General features: G+C 59.6%; 1 protein-coding gene across 2 annotated transcripts in view; it reads left to right on the top strand.

Moving 5' to 3' along the window:
• The window catches only part of ITPK1 (inositol-tetrakisphosphate 1-kinase), a 172,532-nt gene extending 149,972 nt beyond the window's left edge, over nucleotides 1–22,560 (top strand). For both annotated transcript variants that reach the window (XM_070594655.1, XM_070594656.1), the window contains 6 exons: nucleotides 1,171–1,269; nucleotides 1,676–1,716; nucleotides 5,380–5,545; nucleotides 11,087–11,154; nucleotides 15,970–16,132; nucleotides 20,482–22,560. In XM_070594655.1, the coding sequence (XP_070450756.1) occupies nucleotides 1,171–1,269; nucleotides 1,676–1,716; nucleotides 5,380–5,545; nucleotides 11,087–11,154; nucleotides 15,970–16,132; nucleotides 20,482–20,834 (890 nt within the window). In that variant the 3' untranslated portion in view covers nucleotides 20,835–22,560. The remainder of the gene's footprint in view (nucleotides 1–1,170; nucleotides 1,270–1,675; nucleotides 1,717–5,379; nucleotides 5,546–11,086; nucleotides 11,155–15,969; nucleotides 16,133–20,481) is intronic.
• The last annotated feature ends 2,063 nt before the right edge of the window (nucleotides 22,561–24,623 follow it).

The following is a 24,623-nucleotide window of genomic DNA, read 5'->3' as shown; positions in this document are numbered from 1 at the left end:
GGAGACAAGCCGCTTGCTTATTTACTTTTGATCCGGTTTCCAAGTTTGTGGGTGGGGGGCCGCCCCCACTCCACTAACACTTAGCCTTTCCCAGCCCTTGTGCCCAGAAGTACAGGGTGGTCCCACCTCCTGAGAGCTGTTGGTCTGATCAGGGAAGAAGACTAGACAAGAAGTAGGAGTAACAAACCAGTAATGTAGTTGAACCATCAGTAGAGAGTCAGAATGCGTTTTGTTATCCCACAAATAATCTGTTTTGCCTTCACTCGGTGCCTGGCACCTGGAGCATCCTGATGAACAGAGCAGATTCAGTTCACGGGGCTTTTCAGAAAACCAGACACACCTAGAACCTGCAGGGTGGGCGCCTGGAGGAGGTGGGCACCCCTCTGAGACTCGGGGCTCAGGAGAGCTGAGGCGTGGGGGGAGAAGGTGTTGGCAAGGGCTGAAGTGTGTCTTCAGTGCAGGAGGGTGGGAGCGTGCTTGAGAGGAGCTAGGAGGCAAGACCCAGTGCGGGGCGGGGGTTGATTAGCTGTGCCATTCCGTCTTCTGCCTTGCGTTAGGTAGGGATAGGGTGCAGGCCCTGCCGTGCCGCTGCGGGCGTGCTCATGTGTCTCCGCAGCCTCCGCTCTCTCCTCAAGGGGCTGCTCTGCAGGCTTCAGAGGTGATGCCTGCAAAAGCCCGTAGCACGGTGCTAGCCACATGGCGGGGGCTAAGTGTGCCGCATGGTTCCTGTGATTCCTGTTGAGCCAAGACAGCAGGTGGGGGGACCAGTCTGTATTGAGCCAGAAAAATGTGCATCGCTGGTTGAAAGTTCGGGTTTCAAAACAGCGTCCTGTTGTAAAGCTCTGTGTGCGTGTATGTGTATCTGCCTAAAACAAGGTGGTCGCAATAGTCACGTCTGTGAAGGGGTGTGGTGTTTACTTTTCTTTGGTCTTCCAGTTTTACACTTATCATATATTGGTTTTGTAATTATAGAAATGTTATTAGAAAATGTGATTAGAGAGTGTGCTGCTGTTCTCAGTGGGGGGTGTGTGTGTGCACGTGACTGTGGAATTGGGGCATCAGATGAGGAGAGCAGGGCCTGGAGGGCGGCCCCCAGGGAGGTGGGTCTGACCCAGGACGCGGCCGGCGGGCAGACGTGCTGACTGACGCGGGCTTCTCCTCTGTCCCCAGATGACAGGATCTGCTCCCCGCCCTTCATGGAGCTCACGAGCCTGTGCGGGGACGACACCATGAGGCTCCTGGAGGAGAACGGCCTGGCGTTCCCGTTCAGTGCGTATCACCTGGAGCTTGGTGGGGTGGATGTGGGGGGCCATGAGTGGGTGGGGCTGTCCACGGCCCCCTGGCCTTCACCTTTCCAGGGTGGATGAAGGCCTTGGCTGCCTAGGAGGGGATGGCCCTGTGTCCCCCCCCCCCCCCCACCCCCCGCACTGTGGAAACAGATCCTCAGGTAGTCTGGACAGAAGGGCTTTTCGTGCCTGGCCTGGGGTGTCCGTCCGGATCACCCTGAGGGCAATTGCTGGCCGTCGTCCGGCCGGTGTGTCTCCCCAGCCCCCACCTGCCTCTCTCGCCAGCGGCAGTAGGAGTTTGGGGAGTTTCTCCCTATATCTGCCAGGCTGGGCTTCATGGGTGAATCACCTTGCTAACTCCTCTCGGCTTTTCTCTCCCTTACCCACAGTTTGCAAAACCAGAGTGGCTCATGGCACCAACTCTCATGAGGTGAGTAGATTTGACCACCTGACTGCCCCCATCCCCTACCTCCCCACCCCAGCCGTCCCCCCCGTCCCCCGTCCTTCCAGCTCAGGGTGGGGAGCCCACTGGAGGCTCTGTGCCGGATCTCACATCTGCTGCTCCCGCCCCGTGTCCTGCTCCTGGTTGTGGCTGCTTCCTGGTCCTGTCCTTCCCTCTCTCCCTCCCTTCCTTCTCTGAGCTCCCCAGGAGTCAAGCAGGAGAAACGCTGCGGCTTTGCACGCTGTCTCCAACCTCACCCCTTGCCTGTCCTGTCCCATGGCCAGGATGAGCCTGCCCCCTTTGAGCCCATGCGAGTCATGACCCAGTCTGACCTGTCCTTTGGCCTGTCAGTGTTGCTCACTCCCCGGGCACCTGCTCTGTCGGGCACTGGGCTGGCCCCGCGGCCGCTGTTAGCTGAAGAGATCCCATCCCTGTCCATGAGGATCTGCCTGTCCTGCTGGGTTGGAAGAGGGTGGGAGGGGGAAAGGGCCCCTACCTGCTCGACGCATTGACTTACCACCCAGGTCATTCCTGGCCCCACCTCAGGTGCCAGGGGACGGTCACATAAGACATGAATCCTGCCCTGATGGGAAGACGGAGGATCCCAGAGGCAGATAGCACCAGTGAGACGCAGTGCAGGAGACGGGCAGAGGAGGCCTTTTGGGGCGAGAAGAGCAGATGGCCAGGCAGGGGCTCCGTTGGGTCTGTGTTGCCCTCATGTCGTTAGAAACCATACCTGGGGCGTTGCCTTCAGGGCCCCTCACCCCCTGCCTTTCATGCTCCTCCGGGGCACAGCTCCCCCTTAGGTGCATGAGGGCATGCTGGGCCCTATCATTTGACCCATAGAGAAGACCCTGTGGTAAAGCCTGTCCCTGGGCAGCTCCACCGTCAGAGATGCTCCACAAGGCCTGTGACTAAACATGGACCACCCCACAGCCACGCCCTGGGGAAGATTTCTCTAGTTCTCTTTATCCTGGCGTGTACTTTCGGGCAAGTGTCTGTAAACAGATAGTGTTCATGTGGTGTGGTAGGTGCTGTGATGGGGCTGCGAGGCCCAGGGGCACCTCTGCTCGTGGCAGGAACGTGGGGGCAAGAAATCCCAGCCCGCTGCGGAGGTCAGCTGTGTCCTAAGGTCAGGAGCCCCCGTGGAGCCCTCCCAGTCCAGGCCTGCCTGGGGTGCCAGCGGTGTGCTCCATGCCAGGCCCAGGGGTGGGGAGTAGGAACGCTTCAGAGCAGCCAGAATCATGTCCCCAGGACCTATGCTCCCCTCAGTGGCATCAGTACCTACCTGCCACCTGGCCCTTCCCACCGCCAAACAGTTGGTCTGTCTGTCAGTGCCATGGGGTTTTCAGGATGGTTGGGTGACAGCATTTGTTGGTGTGACTAGACCAGCCTGACACAGAACAGGTCAGTCTGCAGGGAGGTAACCCTTCTGCTCTTTACACAAGAACTTTGGTATCGCAGAGACCCAGAACTGGGCCTGGCTCTTAGCACTGGCAGCTGTGTGACTTTGGGCAGATTCCCCAGCCTCTCTGAGTATCTGTCCTGCACTTGTAACTGGGTATGTGGTGGTGGTTGCAAGGATAAGGGACTTGCTGCATGTGCCGCCCCGGGGCCTGGCACAGGAGCTGTTTGATATGCTCTTGTGGAACCAATTGCCCTCTAGCCTGCAGGGTCACTGCGGAAGGGATGGGGGTTCTGGATCCAGGTGAGTGCCCTCCTCCGGAGGGGTCTTGACCCTCCGGTGTGGGGTCAGCACCTTCAGGGGAGGCAGCTGAGGGTCTGAGTCTGGCTCCAGGGTGTACATACATGCGTGCCCCCGTCTCTCGCCTGTGCTCCCTGACCCACAGTGTGCTGTTTCAGGGAGGGGTTCCTCTCCTCCAGGGTGGGGTCAAGGACAGAGCCTCCGAGAACAGGACCTGGAGGGCTGGAGAGTCCCTGGGGGCTCGCGTGTGCTGCAGGCTGCCTGCCTCCCGTGAGGCTGTTAGCGTCAGAGGGATGCGCCCCCTGGTGGGATGCCCTCCACAGCGTGAGCTGGTGCAGGGGCCAGGCTCCTCCCCTAGTTCCCGTTCCCTGGGGATGCTGGGTGCAGCGAGGACGGAGGGCACCTCTGTGCATGTGATTAGCTTCAGACTGGGACGTAGGGCTTTCGGTTGGGGTCCTTCTGGCACCCCAGCCTGCCCGAGCCCTTCCCTGAGTCCCCCAGCCCTTAGATCCTCTGAAATCAGGACGAGTTTACCAAATCACTCTGTTTTCGTTTTATGTTCACAAAACTGTTTGGTTTTTTGCTTTAAGCCAGTGAGAACATGCTAGTTTGCTCCACAGTGGAATACTCCCCCTCTTTGTTTAAACCACTGTGCTAAAAGCTCAAAGCACCCCCAGAGCCACCCCGCTGTGGTTATTGATGCGATTTTACTGGCGAGGAGAATGGAGCTTACACCGGGCGAGTCCTCTGCCTGAGCTTATGCAGCGAGTGCCCGAGCTGGGGTCTCCTGCCCTTTCGTGCTCTTGTCAGAAGGCTGAGGAGACGTTCGCTGCAGTATACACGCACGTGCACTTGTACACACACACACACACACACACACACATTGTTTCCCTGTGCGGCCTGGATCTCTACTTCTGCTCTGCCCAGCCGAGCGCCACACACACTAGGTGGTGCTCTGTGATGGGTGACGTGAGCGGCAGCAGCCAGTGCAGGCAGCCAGCTGTCCAGGCCCTGTGATCCCCTCCCAGCAGCCCCAGGCATCTGCTGGCTCCGTCCCGGGGCCCTGTGGGCTGGGGATTAGCCATGGCCCCAACACTGGCAGCTGGCTCAAGTGGGCTTGGAGCAGCCCCGGCCTCAGCCAAATCCGAGAGGTTTCCTCCAGCTGCCCCTCTGCTCTCCCGACCTCAGTTCCCTGCCTGATCCTCCTGTTGGAGACCTTTGTCCCTGGAGGAGACACAGGGCCTGGAGCAGCATGTGGCTATTTCTTAAGCATCCGTATGGCTCACTCAGTGTGTAAGAGGGCAAGGCTGGCTGCTGGGCAGACCCGGTCCCATTCCGGGCTTGGTCACTTTGCAGCAGGTGGCTGAGCTTCTCAGGGCCTCAGTTTGCTCATCTGTAAAAGGGGCATGGTGATAGTGCCCTCAGGGATGCACTGTGAGGACCACACCAGGTGATGCATGTTAAAGTGGTCACAACAGGGCCTAGCATGTCCAGAGTGCTCAGAGGCAGCCCTTGTCATTACACAGGCTCTGACCCAAGGCTTCCCAGCTCCTAATCCATAGTCTTCTGCTTCCTGCCTCTCCCTCCTGGGTCTTTGTGGTAGAACCTCTAGGATGTCATAAGAGTTGGGTAGTATTTGCCCCAGGGGCTCCCATTCCCAGACTACAGTGTGAATAGTGGAGCTGTGCAATGCACAGCCAGCTCAACCTTCCGTGGCAGGCCTAATGGTGCAGGATTTCCAAACCCCCACAGCAGGAGTGAATTGATCTCCAAGTGTTCTTCTCGAATCCCACTTCACTCACCCTGGCTTGAGACTCTGCTTGGGGAATCCTCATGCCACTGGGCCAGGGATGGGCCCTGATGGTGGTGCTCTGGATAGGTAACGCGCCCGTGTCCAAGGCTGGAGGGGTGGCGGACTGACAGCCCTTGGCCCCCTGTCTCCCCAGATGGCCATTGTGTTCAACCAGGAGGGTCTGAGCGCCATCCAGCCGCCCTGCGTGGTCCAGAATTTCATCAACCACAACGCCGTCCTGTACAAGGTGTTTGTGGTCGGCGAGTCCTACACCGTGGTCCAGAGGCCCTCGCTGAAGAACTTCTCCGCAGGCACATCAGGTAACTGAGCCTCACTCCACCTCCAGCTGCCCTAAGCCCAGGGGCATGGCTGGGACACGGCATCAGCCATCTGTCCTTCAGCACTAACCCTGGCCACCCCGTGTAATTTCTGGAGGGAGGAGGAGATGCTCTGAAGGTTGAAAGAGTTGCATGCAGGACCTTGGAGAGTCGAGTGAAAAACCCCTGACCAGCAGATTGCCGGGGCTCCATCCACAGGCACCACCATAAACTGCAGGAAGCACCCGGAAGCTCTCTGTACCCCAGTCACTCCCTGGGACCCTACGCGTTAATGAGACTCAGGAGGAACGTGCTGGCGTGGATGATTGGCCCTTCAGGGAGGGAGGGACGGAGGGGCCCTCATATTTTGAGGGCCAGAGTGCTGACGATCTTATGTCATCTTTCTCCAACTGGGGAAACTGAGTTCTTGCCTCTGCAGCTGCTGAGGTCAAGTCAGCACGCGGAACACAAGGCTTCCTGGCTGTGGGGCCGCAGGCAGGCCAGAGGTGGGCACAGTCACCCCACCGTGCCCCCTCACAGGGGTGAGGACCACATGGGTGAGTGTGTTTTGGGTCAGTGGATGATGGTCCTAAGTGTCCCTGTGATGTCACACGGCGGTGGCCTCTGCGCGATGCTGCCATCATTTGAGGCTTCAGACGGGGTCCTCTAGGGACGCTGAGGGCTCCAGAGCTCAGCTTTTCTTCAGCTGCTCACCTGACACCAGGTGACCCTTGGCCATTTGAAAAACTGACACTAAGATAAGGATTTGCTGGCATTGGGGCTGCTCAAAAGAATGTTCTGGTGCCTCCAAAGGCATCTCTAAGGCAAGTTCCGGAAACCCTTAGAACAGTGGCGGTAGCATCTTTGGAATCCGCGTAGCTTTCCACGAGGACCCTGTGGAGGACGGTGGATTGCCCTGGCGTGGTTTGCTCATGTATCTGTCTGTGGAAGGGAATCGCGCCCTCCCAGGATGAAACACCAGGCTGCATTCTCTCCATCTCAGCGAACAGATGTGTCTGTCTTCCTGAAGTCCCTGCGGGGGAGACTGCCTGTCCCCATCTGCTCCTCGCGCTGCAGGCCGTCCTCTTGATGGAGTTCAGCTGCTCCGTCTTCTCCTCTCAGCCCTTCTCCCATTAACACAACACCGGGAGCCAACACTGGAAATGTGCGTCTCTTCTTGCTCCCTTCTGAGCACAGGCAGCCTCCCCAGCCAGGCGTGGGAGCTCCAGGGCGCGAGACTGTGTTTTCAGGGCTCAGGACGTCCCCATCCTCACCCTGGTCCCAGCCCCTGTCCACTGGGGTGGTGGAATGATCTGGGGGTCAGGGGACAGACGTCTGGAGGGGTCTTTTTGCGTGTGGCTGTCTACCGGCAAGAGGCATCTTATAAGTTGTGGGCTGGAAGAGGCTGGGCCAGTTTCTCTCTCAGCCCTGGGAGCCACGAGGGGTGGTGTAGGCTCTGCATCTTGTGTCTGAGGACAAGCACTCCATGTCTGTGTGTTTCCAGGTGGGCTATTTACCGTAAAATGCAGACCGGCGCCGAATGAATGAGCAGGTAAACACACAGAGCTAGCGGAGAGATGTTTATCGGGCTCAGGCAAGCTGAGTCACTTTCATTGTGTCCATCCGTCAGTCCCCAAAGCCGATTCCATGTCCACTGTCTTTAGGGCACCGGGCTAGGGAGCTGCCGTGGGCTTTGTTCTTTTTACACGCGTGTTCTCTTTCTGGATGAGGAGCACAAGGCGACAGCGCCCCTCGAGCTGGACCGACTGAGTGGGGGCTTTGGGGCTCCGGCCTCTTCCCGCCCCCACCCATCTTTCTGGTTCCCCTCATCCAGTGTGGTGGCCCCGGCTTCCCCTGTCCATGCAGGGAGGTGGGGCTCCCGGACTGGGATTCTGGCTCTGGAGGAGATACGAGGCCATCAGCCTCCCCGCCACCACTGCTGAGCTCTTATGATGCTGTTTTGGTCCTCAGGTGCATGTTTTGTTTTCACATGCTCACGTCTCTAACGTCAGGTGTGCCCTGCAGCCAGTGGCATCTGATAGTTGCCTCGGCTGGAACTAAGGTCAGGTTCTTATGGAGGAGTTGACATTGGTCTGCGTCAGCCAACGGGGACACTTAAATTCTCTGCCCGTGGTTCCCAGTCTTGGGGAGACTGCTCCCCTCATTCCACCCAGTGCCAGGGTCAGGATGGACACGCTTCTCCGCTCCCCTTTCCGTGCTGTGGGTTTGTTCTTGTTTCCTTACCCTGCGGACACACCACCGTTATCATGCTCTCCGTCCTGGTCCTCTTCCCTTGCAGGTACGGAGAAGAGCAGTACTACCTGCCCCACGGAGCAGGTCTCAGCAGATTTTTTCCTGCAAAAGGCCAGAGAGTAAATATTTCCAGCTCCGTCACAATTGTTTAATGCTGCTGTTGGGGCGTGAAAGCACTATAGACAACTATGTAAACGAAAGGGCATGGCTGCGTTCCCATCAGACTTTATTTACAAACGCAGGTGGCAGGCCAGGGCTGGCCTGCGGTCCTGTTTGCTGATCTCTCGTCTCGATCGTCTGAGGTTTAGTAAATGCCGTGTTTCCTTGAACCTGCCACGTGCCCAGCCATGTGCGAGATGCTGGGGTCCAGCAGGGAACTAGTCGGCCAGGTGTCCCGCCCTCGTGTGCTTATATCCTAGAGGGAGAAACCACACACCAGGAAAGAAGTAATCAAGGGATTAATTGTGGTGTGAGATGAGGGGCTCCAGAGGAAGCAGTGGGTCCGGGGATACCACTAGGTAAGGGGAGCTGCTTGGCCAGCATGGCTGCGCTGCACAGCTCATCTTTGTCTAAGAACTGCAGCAAGACCCTGGTCGCCATCTGCGGCGCTATGACATGCCCTGCTCTCCGGAGAGAGACAGAGAGATGAAACAGATAAAGCTGAAGAAAGTGGGGCCATGGCTCATGGCTGCACCGCTGACTTACTGGGATGTTTGGGGGTTCAGCTCGTCATTTATTCTTCTTCTTCTGGACATTTTTCTCAACTGTAATTTGGGGACAGAAGCAGCCGTATTCCTCACTGCCCTCCCTCCCCTGCAGGCGCTGGTGCTGGTTCTTCACCGGGCTCTCAGTGTCTCGGGAGGAGCCTGGGAACAGAGTAAAAGGCCCTCCAAATCCGGTGCTCCCACAGTGAGAGTGCAAGAGCCTGGCCAGGTCTGTCTGTAGAGGGACTGGGCATCTTAAAGCTGCTGCAAGGGGTGCTCTGACCCTTTCTGACCCGTCCCAGCTTCCCTCAGTGTCCTGCGCCAGCAGCCTCCAGCCATTCCCACCCACTCTGGCCCCTGCTCAGGCCGTAAATGGGGAGTCGCTGAGCACGGAGTGCTCACTCCACCCTGCTGAACAGTCATCTGACCAGAGCCCCTGGTCAGTTAGCCGGGAGAAGTGAGTCCCCTTTGAAATGGTCCACACTGTTTGTTTTTAAAGATTGGCAGCTAACCTAACATCTGTTGCCAATCTTCTTTTTTTCTTCTTCTTCTCCCCAAAGCTCCCCAGAACATAGCTGTATATTCTAGTTGTAGGTCCTTCTGGCTGTGCTGTGTGGGATGTCACCTCAGCATGGCCTGATGAGCGGTACCATGTCCGCACCCGGGATCTGAACTGGCGAAACTCTGGGCCACCAAAGCGGAGTGAGTGAACTTAACCGCTCAGCCACAGGGCTTGCCCCTGGTCCACACTTATGATTGAATCTTCTTGCCACAGGAAGTTGTTGGGTGACATGGTGTGTCCAGTTCAACGGGCACTGGGTCAGCCCCTCCGAGTGTCCGCCCCTTCCTTCCTGGCATAGCTAAGCACCCATGGTATTCCCTATGGTTCCTGCAGGCTTCCCAGCCTCCCTGAGCTGGGCTGTGAAAACCTGCTCTGGGTGGCCCTTCTCCCCCAGGCCAGCTCTGCCACCCTAGCCATTGCCCTTGGGAACCCAAGGGAAACATGGGAAGCGCCAGGAGGTGCCCTGAGCTCCGTGGCTACAGGGTGAGAAGGTGAGCAGTGCCTGCAGAAGGCCAGAAGGCCCATCCCAGCTGCTCCAGCCCTGCTCCGGCCGGTGGGGCTTGCCACCCCCAAAGGCTTACTTTTCTCGGCTCTCAGCACCCAGGAGCAGAGATCAGGGGGGCTGCTTGGCCCAAGCCCTGCAGGCTGTTTATTTTCCCCCGGCTCCTTCCCAGGACCGTCTCCCATGCACCCCGTCTGGACTGGCTCTGGTCGGAGCGGCGGGAGGAGTGTCAGGCACACTGGGGCAGCATGGGGCCTGCGTAGTCCACTAGCAGGAAGGATGCCAGTTAGACCTCAGCACCTGCCTGCTTGGCTCCGCCCGAATCACCTCCTCGTGCATGATTCTTGCGACCCTGTAATCCTGGAGCTGGTGGGGGTCATGGGCAGCCAGAGCAGGTGCCCCCTCGGCCTGGCCCCTGGCACACAGTGGTGCTCAGCCAGGGCCCTTCCTGTCCTGCGCTTAGGGGCCTGGGTCCCAGGGATGAGCCTGTGTCCTGGGGGACGGGAGCCATAACGCCCCACCCCAGAAGGATGGATGCCAAAGCTGCCCAGGCCATGTGGGGTCTGGTGGCCCAGGACGGCCCCATGCCATTGTTGGGGGGTCGTGGAGTGGTGACAGACAGGCTTTTCTGCGACTCAGACTGAGGCTTGTGGTTTTGTGATTCCTGCATTCGTGTGCCCACGCTTCCACGTGCTTGAGAACCTGTTTCTGACCGACAACTGTACTTTCCTTTCCCTGGGACAAACAGACAAACCGACTGCGTATTGCTCTCATTATCCTGCGGGCTGGTCTGCCTCTCCGGGTACCCTCACGGGGCAGGGGGAGGCAGGCATAGATCGAGGAGGATGGGGTGGGAGGAGGCGGAGGGCCTTTCAGGGGCTGTGCCAGCTTCCCAAGCCAAACGGAAATTACTCTGGATGCTTTCTTGGATGGATCCTACAGAAGCCCATGTCTGACTTCCTCTTTTTTCCCTAAATAGTTGGGAAACAGCAGAACCCCTTGTATTTTACACACTCAGCTGCCAAGTGGCAGCCTGGCCATTTCTCAAGGGCTACCCCAAAAAGGAGTCCATGGGTGGATACAGGGAGGGGTTGGGAATACTGGACTAAATGGCGTTCTGGACCTCAGCCCTCTGGGCCTTTAATACTCGGGGATGCAGCGTTTCCTGCTAACTTGGCCCCCTTTCTGGTGCCCTGTCCATAAGACACACTAGACCCTTTGGGAATGGGGCCCTAGGGATTGGGGGATGTGATCTGACGTGATAATGTAAGATGGTAGCAGAGTCATTGCTATATGTGAAGAAACGGGAGCCCTGCCTGGGCATGTGTCTGTCCACGGTGTAGTGTCTCCTTGGGATGGGGGTGCCTGGCTCGCTGGGGTCCCAGGTGGCTGCTGCTGGACCCTAGGCCTGAAGGCCACCGTGGCCTGTGGGTGGGGTGGTGCTGCCCCCTGGTGTCGGGTGGCGGAGTCGCCGTCCCTGCCTTGAGCTGCTAACTGGCTCCTTCCTGTCTTTGCTTTTTCAGACCGTGAGTCCATCTTCTTCAACAGCCACAACGTGTCGAAGCCAGAGTCGTCGTCCGTGCTGACCGAGGTCTGTCTGTCCGCCATGGCGGCCTGGCATGAGGCTGCCATCACTCAAGCCTGGGTGTGGGGCCAGGGCTGAGCTCTCCATCTAGGCAGGGTGGGAGGGACCTTTGCCCCCTGCCAGGGGCCTAGGGCAGCTCCATGGACCCCTCTTTCTGCTTGCTTCGGGCCTTCATGCTGACGGCCATCGTAGCCATGCCCGTTCACCACCAGCTGCCTTTAGATGGAAGATTTTCTGACTCTTCTGCCAGCATGAGGAAATTTCCCTGATCACGAGGAATTTGAAGACCTGCTTTCTAATCTGCCTTTTTCCTGACTAACAAAAGGGGTTGGGGGGACCTCACCTCAGTTTTCCTTTTCCTTTCCTTGTCCATATGCGTCCAGGAAGCATTTGCTGAGAGCCTGTGTGTCCACAGGGGTTGGGGTGGTTCGTGTGGGTGCTGGGCTCTGGGCTGCTGCTCAGTAAACGCTGCTGTGTGTCCATCCTGGATGCCCCATGGGGTCGCAGCCAGGCACTGAAACAGCCTTGCAGGGGCGGGGCGGACAGCTCCACCTTCCCCAGGGGGAAGGCTGTGCTCGGCGAGGTTAAGGAGTTTCTCCAAACTCACAGGGCTCTTCATTCACGGGCAGAGCTGGGATTTGACCCCAGATCCATCTGGTTCCAAAGCTGGGTCTTCCAGGAGTTCAGGGCTTCGTATCTCACTGGCAACGGCAGAGCAACCGTTGCCCAGAGCAGTTAGAAATTGCCACGGGGCCAGCCTCTGCCATCCCTCTCGAGTCTCGCAAGGCAGCGGCCTCTGCTGCCACTTCCCTTGAACTGGGAGCCTGGTGTCGAGTCCCCTGCTCCCGAGTCATGGCCATCCTGGCTCTTCTGGGAGGATTTGCTTGTGTCTCCCTCCCTGCCCGGAGCCGGTCTCGCCAACGTGATCCATGGCAGACCCCCACCCCCCAGGCCTCACTCCCCTCCGTTCCGTGTCAGGGGCCTGCGTTTGACTTACTGCCTCCTGCCCCCGACCCAGGCTGCTTGTCTGTTTCTTGTTTGTTTCTGGGTCCTTTGAGGAGCCAGCTGGGTGCTGAGGGGGCCAGAGGGAACACCAGCGCCCCTCAAGATGTTGTTAGACATTCCCCAGGAGCAAGTTCCCTGGGCAGGGACGCTTGGAGAACAGCCAGATTTCCAAGAGAACCTCTTGGCGCCTGGCTGTGCGCACTGCAAGATGTAAACAGGGGCTCTGTGCCAGAGAAGGTTTTCTGTCCTTCTAAGCTCCAGAAACTTGAGGCCCGCCCAGTGCCACAGGGCTCCTTCCCAGACCCCATTCAGGAGGGAGTGGGCGTTCCACAGACTTCCCAGGAAGCTGGCCCTGCCAGTCCCCTTGCACAGCATGGGGCCGGTGGCCACTGGCGCTGTTAACTGATGCCAGAGGGTCCCTGTGAGGGCTGTAAGCAAAGCGACCTGCTGGAAGTGACCTTGAGTGGTCACCTCGCCACTGCTCGGCCTGTTTCTCCGTCTGTGAAATGGGAAAGGGTCAGCCTAGACCTGCTTCCGGGCCTTCTCTCCACCTGCTGCTGTCGTCGCCTCCTTCCCTGAGGCAGCCAGTCACCCGGGACTGACAACACAAATAGAAGAAGGAAACGCAGTCAGCAGTCCCCTTTCTATTTGGGACATAAGCCCCTCCTGTACACCTGCAGGCTGGCCTGGCACAGACAGCTCCATTCCAGGCATGCCCCTTCTCATCCTCCTGCCCCCGGGGGCCCTCCAGTCCCCATCTCGCCTCCTGCAGGGAGCCTTGCCCTGGCCCTGAAGCCTCGCTTCCCTCCCAGGCTGGATGTCCCCAAGGGTGGACCCAGCTCCCACACTCAACTTGCAGGCCCCCAAACACTGGTGTAGGATATTGGATACCAATGAGGCTGCCTGGGGTCAGACCCAAGCTCCACAACATTCCACCTGTGTGGCCTTGGGAGAGTCCCATTGCCTCTCTGAGCCTCAGTTTCCCCATCCTGCCCTGAAGTGTGGTCAGGGGATTCCAGGAGCTACTAGATGAAAAGGGCCCGCAACTGAGCCAGGTGTGCAGTAAGTGCTCCGTCAGTGTCAGCTGTGAGGGGCGACGAGGGGGACCTGGGGGATCCACGTGAACACCCCTCACCTTGTCCATCGCCTCCTTGTTTTCCAGACCATCATCAAATCCTTTGTGTTTATGACCCACGGGCAGGATTTCCAGCCCTTTATCCTGTCCTAGGGTGGCTGTTTGGTTTCAGATGATCAAATGGCTTCAGAAGGATTTCTGAGATTCCTCAGCTGAGCTGAGAAAGTGCTTTCGTAAACAGCATGTCACGAGGCTTTGTAACGAGGCAGCACCCTTGCTGCCAGGCCTGGGCTGCGGGCCGCAAGCCTGAGTGCCTTAGGTCCTCACCACAGTCTGCGGTGTAGGGAGCTTTCCTCCCTGTTTATCAGGGTGAGAAAACAAGACCCAGAAGGGTACGTTCAGGGCCCCACAGGGGAATGGGCAGCGCAGAGGGGCCTCTGACGTGGGGAGGGCCCTGGGCTGCAGCACCCGTGGCCGAGCTGCTGCATGAGACGGTCTCTGACCCTCACCTGTGAGAGTGAGCAAGAGGCAGGCGCCCACCCAGGCAGGCAGGTGCTAAGTGATGAGGACCTGTCACACCAGCCTGGCACTGCCCCTCAGAAAGTGTTTCCCCAATAAGATGCCACGGCAGCAGGGTCGTGGCATGGGGGCCCTGCCTGTTGTGCGGAGCCAGCGGGGGTGGCCCGGGGTGGGCTCCCTGCTCCTCATGTGTCTGGAAGTTCCCCACTGGCCACTTCAGCATCCTGTGCTGGGGTCAGGGCCCTTTGTCCTTGGTGCCCAGGGGTCTCTCCCCACCCCTCCTGACCCAGCCTCACTTTTTTAAGAAGTTGAGGTGAAATTCACATAAGATACAATTAGCCATTTTAAAGAGAACAATTCAGTGGCATCATTTAGTACATTTATTATGTTGGACAACCACTACCACTATCCAGTTCCAAACATTTTCGTCACCTCAGAAGAAAACCCTGCACCCAGTAAGCACTCACTCCCCATTCACCCCTCCCCCCAGCCCCAGGCGACCGCTGATCTGCTCATCGGCTCAATGGATTTACCTGTCGGGACCGTTCATATTAATGCAGTCATACCGTATGTGGCCCGTCGTGTCTGGCTTTTTTCACTTAGCCCGGCGTTTTCAAGGTTCATCTGCGTTGTAGTGTTGTATGTAGTAGTCCATGAATTGCAGTCCGTTGTGTGGATGACACAGTTTGTCCGTTCGTCTGCTGATGGAGACTTGATTTGCCTCCACTTCTTGCCTGTTGTGAATAACGCCACTGTGAACGTGGTTGTACACGTGCCTCTTTTCAATCTTTTGGGCACATACCTTGGAGTGGAACTGCTGGTCAGGTGGTAATTCTGTGCTTGACTTTCTGACCCAGCTTCACTTTGCTCTCTGCTGGACTAGCCCCGAGCTTCCCCTTTCGCCCCCACAAGCCCACAGCCCCCAGGACTCGGTATTTATTGAGCACCTGCTGTGAGCCCTATTCTGGCTGACTTAGAGGTGACCCGGTGCCATCCCTGCCCTGGAATGCAGGTGAAGCACCTCCTCCCAGATGGGCGAGTGCTGTCCCCCCTCATCAGTGACCTCATGGCTCCTCCCAGCAGTCTGGGACGGACGCCTCATTGGTCCCGTTTTGCAGATGAGCAAACCGAGGCACAGAGAGGCCAAGTACTTTTCCCTAAGACCACAGAGCTAGGAAGTCACAGTTAGGATTCGAATGCAGATCCCTCTGACTCTGAATCCTTCCCAGTGCAATGTTCCCCGTCCTTGGACGCCCTGGCCAGGGGCCAAGCTCGAGCCCAGGAAGACTTGTGTGCCTGTTCCAGGCCAGCTGTGACGAGCAGAAAATGATCAACGTAGGGGGGAGTCCAGGGCAGGGTGGGAGGACTGTGGGCTGGGCCGGCCCCATTAGCCCGTGGGAGATTTGCTGAAAGCTGAGCTTGGCCCCCAGGAGCTGGGTGGGAGTGGCAGAGTGGCCTCCGTGGGGAGGCCCATTCGTGTGGGCTGTGAGTTAGCGTGGAAGCCCTGTAGGCAGCCACTCACCGGGAAGGGGGGCTTGGGAGCCCCGCCCAGGAGCCCTGCGACCCCCAGCACCAGGCAGTAAATGAAGGCCAGTCCACGGGACCCTCCCCCTCACAACCTTGAGGTTCTGGCGATGACAACCCAGTGCCCATCTCTGTCCCGACCGTCCAGCGCTCACAGCTCTCCTGTAGGTTCTGGCCTCTGCATGTTTGCGTCCACTGTGCCCGCACCCGGCACCTTTCTCCTCCCATCCTGGCCCAAATTCTCCCCTCCTTCAGGGTCCAGCTCAGGCTCCCTGCCCCACAAAGTCTTCCCGTGTTCACAACAGAGTTTCCGTCTCCTTCCTCCCTGCTAAGAGGGTTGGGTTTTTAGAGGCTAGCAAACTTAGGTACAAATCTGTCCCTCTGCTTCTGAGCTGTGTGACCCTGAACCAGCCCGACGCTCTCTGAGCTTCAGCTTCCTGTGTAAAATGCTGACAAAGATGCCCGCCTCCCAGGTTGTTGTGAGGCCTAGAGGGGTAACATACACAATACACCTGGTAGCTCTCCGGTCCTTGGCAGGACTTGGGAAACGGCCATCCTAGTGCTGACCGCCATGGGTCTCTCCTGCGTCCTTGCCTGAGGGTAAGGCCAGCCTGGGGCACCTCACTCGGGGGTCTCCGTGTGTGTCGTGGCATCGCGCCCCTCCGCCCACGGCCTGACTCCTGTGTATGTGTCGACAGCTGGACAAGATCGAGGGCGTGTTCGAGCGGCCGAGCGACGAGGTCATCCGGGAGCTGTCCCGGGCCCTGCGGCAGGCGCTGGGCGTGTCGCTATTTGGGATCGACATCATCATCAACAACCAGACGGGGCAGCACGCAGTCATCGACATCAACGCTTTCCCAGGTGAGCGGTGGGCTGGGCGCCACCTCCGTCCGTCTGCAGGCTGGTGTCCTGGGGCAGCGCAACAGGGCGGGCGAGTCGAGTTGAGCAACTCCATCCCTCAATCTCCGTGGGGTAAATGCAGCCCTCGATAGGCCTCAGTGCCCACCCCCCGCAAAATGGGTGCACAGCGTGTGGGGAGGAGTGAACTAGGTCCATCTGTACATCCAGCCAGGGAGAGCGCTGGGCGCATTGTGGGCCCACCCTGGACCTGTGTCCTTCCACCTTTTCCTCCTCACCCTGTGCCTCAGCGTGAGCCTTCACTGGGGAGGTCTCACTGATCCCTTGGGCCCCTGTAGGTTTAACGAGCAGAAAGGAGTCCCCTAGTGAGGGAGTTGTCCCAGGACAACTGCAGGTTGGTGGCATGGCTGAGCTCCCTCACCGAGCCACGGTGCTGGGGACAGCAGCTCCCCGTGGCTGCGGCGCCTGCAGCAATGATGGCAGTGATGTCCCGCTTTACACAGGAGCACACTGAGGCTGCGTGACTCCTCCACCCGCACAGCAGGTCAGGGGCAGAGTCCCACTGTGATCCCACTGGCCCCGGAACACACCGGGTGCTTACCCGCTCCATGGTACTCTGCCTCGAGGCCTTGTCTCACCCTGATTGAGTATCTGCTGTGGAAGGAAAGAGCCAGCTGCTCAGTGGGTGTGAAAACGAGCGGGAATGGCTCCCTACCCTCAAGGCGGTTAGCATCTCAGTGGCTCAGGGGCCTTTGCAGGGAAGGGCTTGGGCAGGGCTCATGGGGTACCAGGCCCTGGACCGGGTGCTTGATGTGTCCCTCCACCCCCCCAACTCAGAGCACGTGAGCCAGGCCCGGCCAGCACCACAGGGCACAGCCAAGGAAACCGAGGCTCGGAGAAGGCCACCCACTCCTTCAGTCATTCAGTTGACCTTTATCAAGGGCCCACTGCGTGTCCCAACTGGTCCAGACTGGGGTGCAGTGCGAGCACGGCTGCCAGGACCCTGCCCTCAGAGGCCAGGGGTGCCCAGGGCTCCTCTGTGAGGCGGTGACGTGGGAGCAGAGCCCAGCGAGAAGGGAAAAAGCCACCCCACGTAGGATCCCAGGCAGGACAGGGTGGAGGCCTAGTGTGCGGGAGCGGCACGGGAGGCCTGGATGAGGTCTGAGAGGAGCCCGCTGTGTGCGTGGTGAGAACGAGGGGTTTACCTCTGAGCAAGACAGGAGCTGCCACTGAGGTCTGCTCCTGAGTAGAAAGTCAGACCCACTGGGACCAGGGTGTCTCCCCCAGTCACCCTGGTGCGGCCTGGATGGAGACCTGGATTTCGCCCGAGGCGGGGTTTGACACAAGTGTGCCCGAATGAGAGCGAGCCAGGGAATTGAGGGCGCGTTGGGGGACACTTATCATAAACGGGAGGATCTCAACCAGGGAGGACGTGGGGACAATAACAAAGAAATGGTGGCAGAGTCAGCAGATTGGAGGGACGGGGAGGGAGCAGGGCAGGCTGTTGGGGCAGACGTTCTAGAAGGAGGGTGATAGGAGGTGGGGAGAGCAGGAACCATGCAGCTGAGCTTTGCAGTGGTGCAGGGTCCCAAGTGACCCCTCCCAGCGCTAACAGCTGTGTGCGACTTTGGCCAGGTGGGCGTCCTGGGTGCTCAGAGGAGGGGCGGTCACTGGGAGCCAGCGAGGATGGGGAGCCTTCTTCCAGGGGAGCCAAGAGAAGGGCAGCCCAGGACTGGGCATGGAGGGGTCTGAGGCTGCCTAAGTGAGAGGCTGAGCACAGCGGATGCTGAGGGAGGGCCCAAGGGGAGCACGTGTGGCCCAGGGGCCCAGAGGAGCCCTGTCCAAGAGACACACTGCCCAGGGCGGCCCCTGCTCTCCCTGCTTAGTTTGGAGCCTGGGTTTAGAGCACTCATGGGCCCCGAACTGAGGAGGGGGCCCTCACCCCAGGGGAGGTGCCCTGGGCCATGGGTGTCTGGCAGCAACCCCGTCAGAGGGGCGTGCTGGGCTCTGGGCAGTCATCACAGCAGTAGCTGTGGGTGGCAGGCCCATCTTGTGATGACCCCCCACATGCCAGGCCCATCCTGCAAGCTTTACTTGCAACATCTCATTTCGTACTTGAAACAACACAGTGCGCAAAGGACTGTTAGGCTCTCCATTTACTGCTGGGGACGTGGAGGCTGGGGGCTGGGTGACTTGTCCAAGGTCACGGGGCTACCAAGTGGCGGAGCCGGGATCAGGACCCTGCGCTCCTGACCACAAGGCTTTCTCAGCTTGAGTTGTGGCTTCAAATCCTGGCTCTGCCTCTATAGTCTGTGATGGGACAAGCCACCTCCTGGGGCAGTCTCAGTGTTCAATTCTGCATAGTGGGAACAATGCTTCCCACCTTGCAGGGACAGAGGAGGTGGCGTAGACACAGTGCCTGGCCCCGAGCTGCCACCCCGCAGCGCTAGTACATGCCTCGGTCTGCTCTCCCCAGGCCAGTGTAGAGCTGGGGGCCCGGAGCGGCCTGCATGGCTTCCGGCCAGGTCGAGCAGACCTGAGGGGTGACCTCCCTGGCCTCCTGTCCACCCTCAGGCCTCCACACGACTCTAGGAAGCACACACACCCTGCCCTGGGCCTCCTAGGCCTCGTCTGGGGACAGCAGAGTGGTTGCTGAGGAAACGGCTTATGTTCCCTGGTGTTGGCCTGACGTGATCTCCAGCTCTCCTCCCCCTGCTTGCATCTCCACCTGGAAACCCAGCAGCGCACCTGCTGGTGGCCCTGAGGGGCCTGGGTCCACCCTATCCTCCCCTCAGCCCCAGGCTGAAAAGCCCCCAGTCCTAGGGCGGCGCCAGCACCACACAATATTCAAGGCACAGATGGGAGCAAAGGGCCTGGTTCAGACCCCACCCTGCCGCTTAAGAGCCTCATGTGCTCACCCGTACAGTGGGACGGTCATAGGGCCCCTCTCCCTGAGGCTGCGAGGAGGCCATCTGCACCACCATCTTCACCCTCCTGGTGAACAGTCTCGAGTCCACCTGTTGACGGTTCTTTTTGTCTTTGGGGCCGGTTCCTTCCTCTCCTCGTCTGTGAAATGGGATAGTTGTGAAGGTGAAACGAGGGGATGGTGTGCGCGTGGAGCACTGTGCACACGAGCTGTTTCCCCCTGTTTTTACTGTGGCACCTCTGCTTCCCCCTCTCAGCCTTGGGCCCCCTTGAACCACAGCAGTTGTTCACTGAGCAAATGAGGCAGCCCCACCACCCAGCACTGGGCGGGCTTCTCTGTAAACAGTAACGCCCTGCGCCCATCTCCAAGCCTTCCATCTCACCCGCCTGGTGCTGGGGGCTGTGCAGCCCACCCTGGAGGATGTGTGAGGGTCCCAGTAACCTCTGAGCACCGGGCCCAGTGTCGGTGATGCAGGTCACATCTAGGGGAGGGGACAGCACCCGGAGCCCCTCCAAGGTGGGCACACTGTTCCTTTTCGGGGACGCACTTCCTGTCCTGGTCATTGTTCTTGCAGCTGTGTGCCCGGTTCTCTTCCCTCCACGTTGGTTTGGGCAGGCGGGGGGCACCCACCCCCTGTCAAATTTCTTTTGAAGCAGGTTTTTGGCCGTCAGCAAAATCTCCACCATAGATCCGAAACCTGCCCGGAGGATTGGTTTGCTGATGTTGGCATCTACGCTGGGAAATCGGGCAGTTTCTGTTCAGGAGCCCCGGGCCCCACTTGTTAGGGGGAGTGGGTCTCAGCGTGAGGTGGCCCTGTCTGGGGCACCCAGTCTCTGTCCCTTGGCTCTGATGCCCAGAACATGTGGCGCAAGGGGTCCCCCTGTAGGTATTTTGGGAGGAGAAGGAAGCAGACTCAGTTCCAGGAGCAGCTGCTGTCGATCAGCCGTCACCCAGTGCCAGCCCCTCTTGTGGTCGTGCCCACAGGAACCTCCCCCTGGGAATTCTGTTCCCACGTGAGGAAGCTGAGGCCGGGCGCATGGAGGCGAGGGGGTGTTTATGGTTTAGAACGTGAGGAGTGGGCCGTGGTACTGCCACTTCCAGCCGTGCCATGTCCCCCACATGATGGCCTCTGATCGCACTGCCAGGTGATTAAATGAGATGCTAAAGCGGTGCCCGAGAGGGACAGGGCCGCAGGGCGCTGTCTCATCAGCGTCTCACCGCGGGGCAGCCAAATCCAAGGAGCGGCGCTCTGGGTCACACGCACCCGGCTGAGACCAGGCTGTGTGGCTTCCATCAGCCCCTCATCCGCTGAGCCTCAGTCTTCTCTGTACACGGGATCCTGAACCTGCCCACCCTGGGTCCCGTGAGCCCCCTCCTCCCCCTGCGCCCTGGCTGAGCGCCCGTGCTGTCTGTCTCCCTCCCCCAGGCTACGAGGGCGTGAGCGAGTTCTTCACCGACCTCCTGAACCACATCGCCACCGTCCTGCAGGGCCAGAGCGCAGCCACGGCGGCGGCGGGGGCCGCGGCCCCGCTGAGGCACAGCAGGCTCCTGGCGGAGCAGGCGGGCAGCCTGGCGGGCGAGCGGACGTGCAGCGCCAGCCCGGGCTGCTGCAGCAGCATGATGGGCCAGGAGCGGCCCTGGGCGGCCGAGGCCGACGCGGGCGGCGTGGGCGGCACCGCCAAGCTGCCGCACCAGAGACTCGGCTGCACCGCCGCCGTGTCGCCCAGCTTCCAGCAGCATTGCGTGGCCTCGCTGGCCACCAAGGCCTCCTCCCAGTAGCCGCGGAGCCCGGGACCCAGAGGGGCGGCGCGGCCGCGGAGCACACCTGCTGGGCGAGCGGCTCCCAACGGTGACGCTACTACTAAGAATTCCCAACAATCTGATTCTCCTTCTTTTTTTTAATTTTTAACCTGATTTTCTGATGTCACGATCTAAATAGGGGGGAGGGGGGATGGAAGAGAACTCCACGTGGTCCAGCCTCGCGGAAGAGGGGCATCCCGCCTAACTGCCGCTGCGCAGATCCCGGCACTGAATTTTCAACACTAGGTCTGAATGTGAGGTGGGGCGTGCGCGAGCGCGCGTGCACATCCACGTCTCTTCGTCTCGATGGCTGCTGCGGACCAGGCCGAGGGGAGCCTGGAGGGGGCCGCCCCATGAGCGGTTCTCCGTCGCTGTCTTCTCCCCGAGCCCCATCCTCCCAGCCCAGCCCCTTCGCTGGTTCCCCTCCCGCTGGTCTCCCCCCCAGCTCTGAGGAGCAGGGCGGAAACCCGCACCGGGTGTGCCACGGGCCCTTCCCAAAGGTGTGAGCCAGAGAAAGCAAGAGGCTACAGCTCCTGGTCCCCTGGGGAGTCCATACGGGGGTGGGGGTCTGGGTGGTGGTCTACCTGCTGCCCGCTCACGAAATGGAGGAAGGATGCTTCCAGGGGAGGAGCCAGCGTCCTGGGGTGGCTGCCTCTCTCTGTGTCCAGCTCTCTGCAGTCCCCCAGGCCCCTCAGCACTGCCCGGTGCAGTCCGGTGAGAGGGCTTCCTGCCCTGACCACACGCTGCTGCTCACGGGGACCAGGAGGGGCTGCCTGGCTGGGAGCCCCTGGTCTGATCGCACCTGTGCCAAGGATTTGTGTCGTGACTGTGGGTGGATCATTCCGAGAGTCGTCAGGCATCGTGTCCCCATCTCTGATGGGCAGGCTTGACACCCTCGCCCCCGTGGTGCAGCCTGCTTCTCCTCGAAGTCAACCCGCATGAGCTCTCCTGGTCTCCGAGGCCATTTGGGGCCCTCTTCCCCGGCAGGAGGAGGCTGCCAGACGCTTCCCTCCTGTTCACAGCTGCCTGGCCTGTCTTCCCAGTGGGCTGATCCCCTCCCTTCTGTATTCACTGCAAGCTCCAAGCCCTGAGCCAGCCGGGTGCGAGGGGCTGCAGTTGGGAGGTGAGGAGACACGTACACTCCCAGCCCCTAATAGCAGCAGACGGACCACCAGCTGATGGGTCAGATCCTGAGGTCCAAGTGGACTAGAAGCCCCCTGTGCAGAGAAGGGAGTGGGTGAGGGGCTTTGTCAGTCCTCGGACGATGTGAACACTGGCGACATCCATGGGACCCCCTGAGTGTGATCTTGTGTCTTAAGATAACGGTTCACTTTGAACAAGAGGAAGAGCCCTCTGGACTGCCCTGTGTGTCCAGGGCAGATGGCCGAGAGAGGCTGCTGGGCTGTGCACTGGCTCGGGGGGAGTGGGGGTCACTCAGCTTTGGGAAAGGAAGGGCTAGGGTGGTGACCATCACAAAGCAGGGCTGGGCCTGGGGTGCGGGGTGGATGCGGTCAGAACTGCCCGCTGTCCTGGAAACCGAGGGCCTGCCGACTAACCGCGTTTACACAACGTGAGTGTTGAACCCCAATCATAATGTCTGTATGCTGCCTTTCCCGGTCGGACCCCGAGCCCCGGGGCCGCAGGAAAGCGTGGCCGGCCTCTTGCACTGCTTCGTCTCCAAAATAAACTACTGAAATCAAACGCATTTCACATGTGTTTGCAGAATGTTGCTAAGAGTTTGTCGTTCCTCCCAATTTTTTAATAAAACCGCTTTTCCTTTTTGAATAAAATTCCAGTCCCGATCTGCCTCAGGAACAGGTGGCGAGTGTAGTGTGACCCTCGACACCAGGCTGTCTTGTGTTCCTCTGTAATTTTTGTCGCCTCTCAGGGTCACCCACGTTAGTGCCCAGGGCCCAGGTATCAAGTAACTGTTTTCCGGTGACATGGCGTTTTCCCCCGGTCTCGATGCGGGTGGCAGGCGTGGTAATTGCTTTTTCCAGGAGTGGAAACGTGGGGCGGGGAGTTGGCTTCCTCAAGGCCTGGGAGCTGCAAGGTGGTGGGAAACGGACCAGCCCGCACTCCAGGGCGTGTGCAGCAGCCCCCCAACACACTGGGCTGAGGTCACTGTCCAACAAACTCAGTGGCCGTCTCTGCAGGGGTTTAGGAGCATAGACGAGGAGAGGGACTGGCCAGTGATGAGACACCAACCGCCCCTTGTAGTGGGCCTCAGGAGCCAGACAAGCGACCCCCCTCACAGTGTCACCTGGGTGCACACTGACCTGTTTGGGTCCTGGGACACTGTCCATAGAGTTGGTCTCCCCTTAGGCCTCTTCATCGCTGGCCCTGGGTTCCTGCGTCAGGGGAAGACAGACTCCCTGAGACACGCTTAGCCTTTGCAGCCTCTTCGCCAGCACATGGTGGTGCTGCCTCTGAAACGGAGTCTCTGGAACATTCGAGGGGCCATGGGAAGGGTCTGCTGTGGTCTGCAGGTGTGGCGCCCAGAGTCGGCCCTGCCAGCATGCAGGGGGAGCTGGGACTCGCATTCCCAAGCTTCTCTTTGCCAGTTGGTGGGCATGTTGGGGTCCTGTGGTGCTGCCACATCTGTCTTGGTGGTGGTGGTCTGTGGCCAGGGCTGCTGAAGGCGCTCCTGACTTCAAGGGCTCTAGGAGCAAGTGGCAGGGACACATTTTGACCGAGGCCTTGTGTGGGTTCAGAGGGTGACTTGCAAGGTCTCTGCCCTGGGCAAGCTGGAGCAGAGGCCTTGGGCCGCGTTCTGCTTTCAGATGCTTTGGTTATATAATGAGGTGCTTCCACACGCTCAGCCCCACCGAGCGCAGGCGCTGGATGTCTGTCCTCACCAGAGAGCCCAGTATAGGGTCCTTGCAGTCAGCATCGTGGAGGCGCCTGGGGTCACAGCGAATGGAGGGTCGGGCTCGGCCTGAAGCCACCCGGCCTCCCCTGCAGAAGGCAGACGCAGCTGAAGTCCCAAGGAGTTAATGGGGCATCCTTTAAGTGGGGCTGCCTGTATCACTAATCCTGCCAATGAAGGCGAAAATGACCTTGAAAAGGAATTGATTGCTCTCTACCTGGAAGACTGGAAGGTTGAAGGGCCCTGGCAGGAAGCCGTAGTTTTCCAGCCAGCTGGGGAAAGTGGCCACTGAGACCAAGGGAGACTGTATCCTTGTCCTAGCCTGGGAGACTGGTCCTCTCCCCGGGCACTCACACTGGCTACTGGCCACTGGCCACAGAGAGCCATTGAATGGCCTCACCAGTGTCCCTGGGATTCGCACTGCCCTTCGCTCTCTCCCCTAGAAACCGATCATTCACCTGTGGAATCCTCGACATCTCCTCTTCCTTCTCGGGCCGCAGCTGAAGGGCCCCTTGTGCTCCAGAGACCTTGAGCTGGCTGCTGGCTGCCCTGAGGGAACATGGCCCCTCCACCGGGGCTGACCATGAGGCAGAGAAGTGTGTCGATCCTTGACAGAGGTTCTGGGCTCGGTCAGCCTGGCCAGCCCTGATGCCACCCATATCCGCCCTGCCCGTGCCTGAGCCCGAGCCCGAGATGTTGTGGCCGAGGCCTCCGGAGAGGCGATCATCCCGTGGGTCCCACCCTCCATGACAGAGGGCATGTGCCTCTGCCCCTTCCCTCTGCACAGCATTGATGGTGTGACCTTGGAATGACCCCAGACACACTGTTCAGAGGAGCTGACAGTTAACATGGACAACCTGGACGCTCTTCCTCTGGTTCTGAGCACCAGGCCCCACCCA

This window comes from Equus przewalskii, chromosome 25 (assembly GCF_037783145.1).
Source record: "Equus przewalskii isolate Varuska chromosome 25, EquPr2, whole genome shotgun sequence".
NCBI classification, from domain to species: Eukaryota; Metazoa; Chordata; class Mammalia; order Perissodactyla; family Equidae; genus Equus; species Equus przewalskii.
Note: the sequence above shows the minus strand (reverse complement) of the source record. Positions and strands in the feature narration are given on the sequence as shown.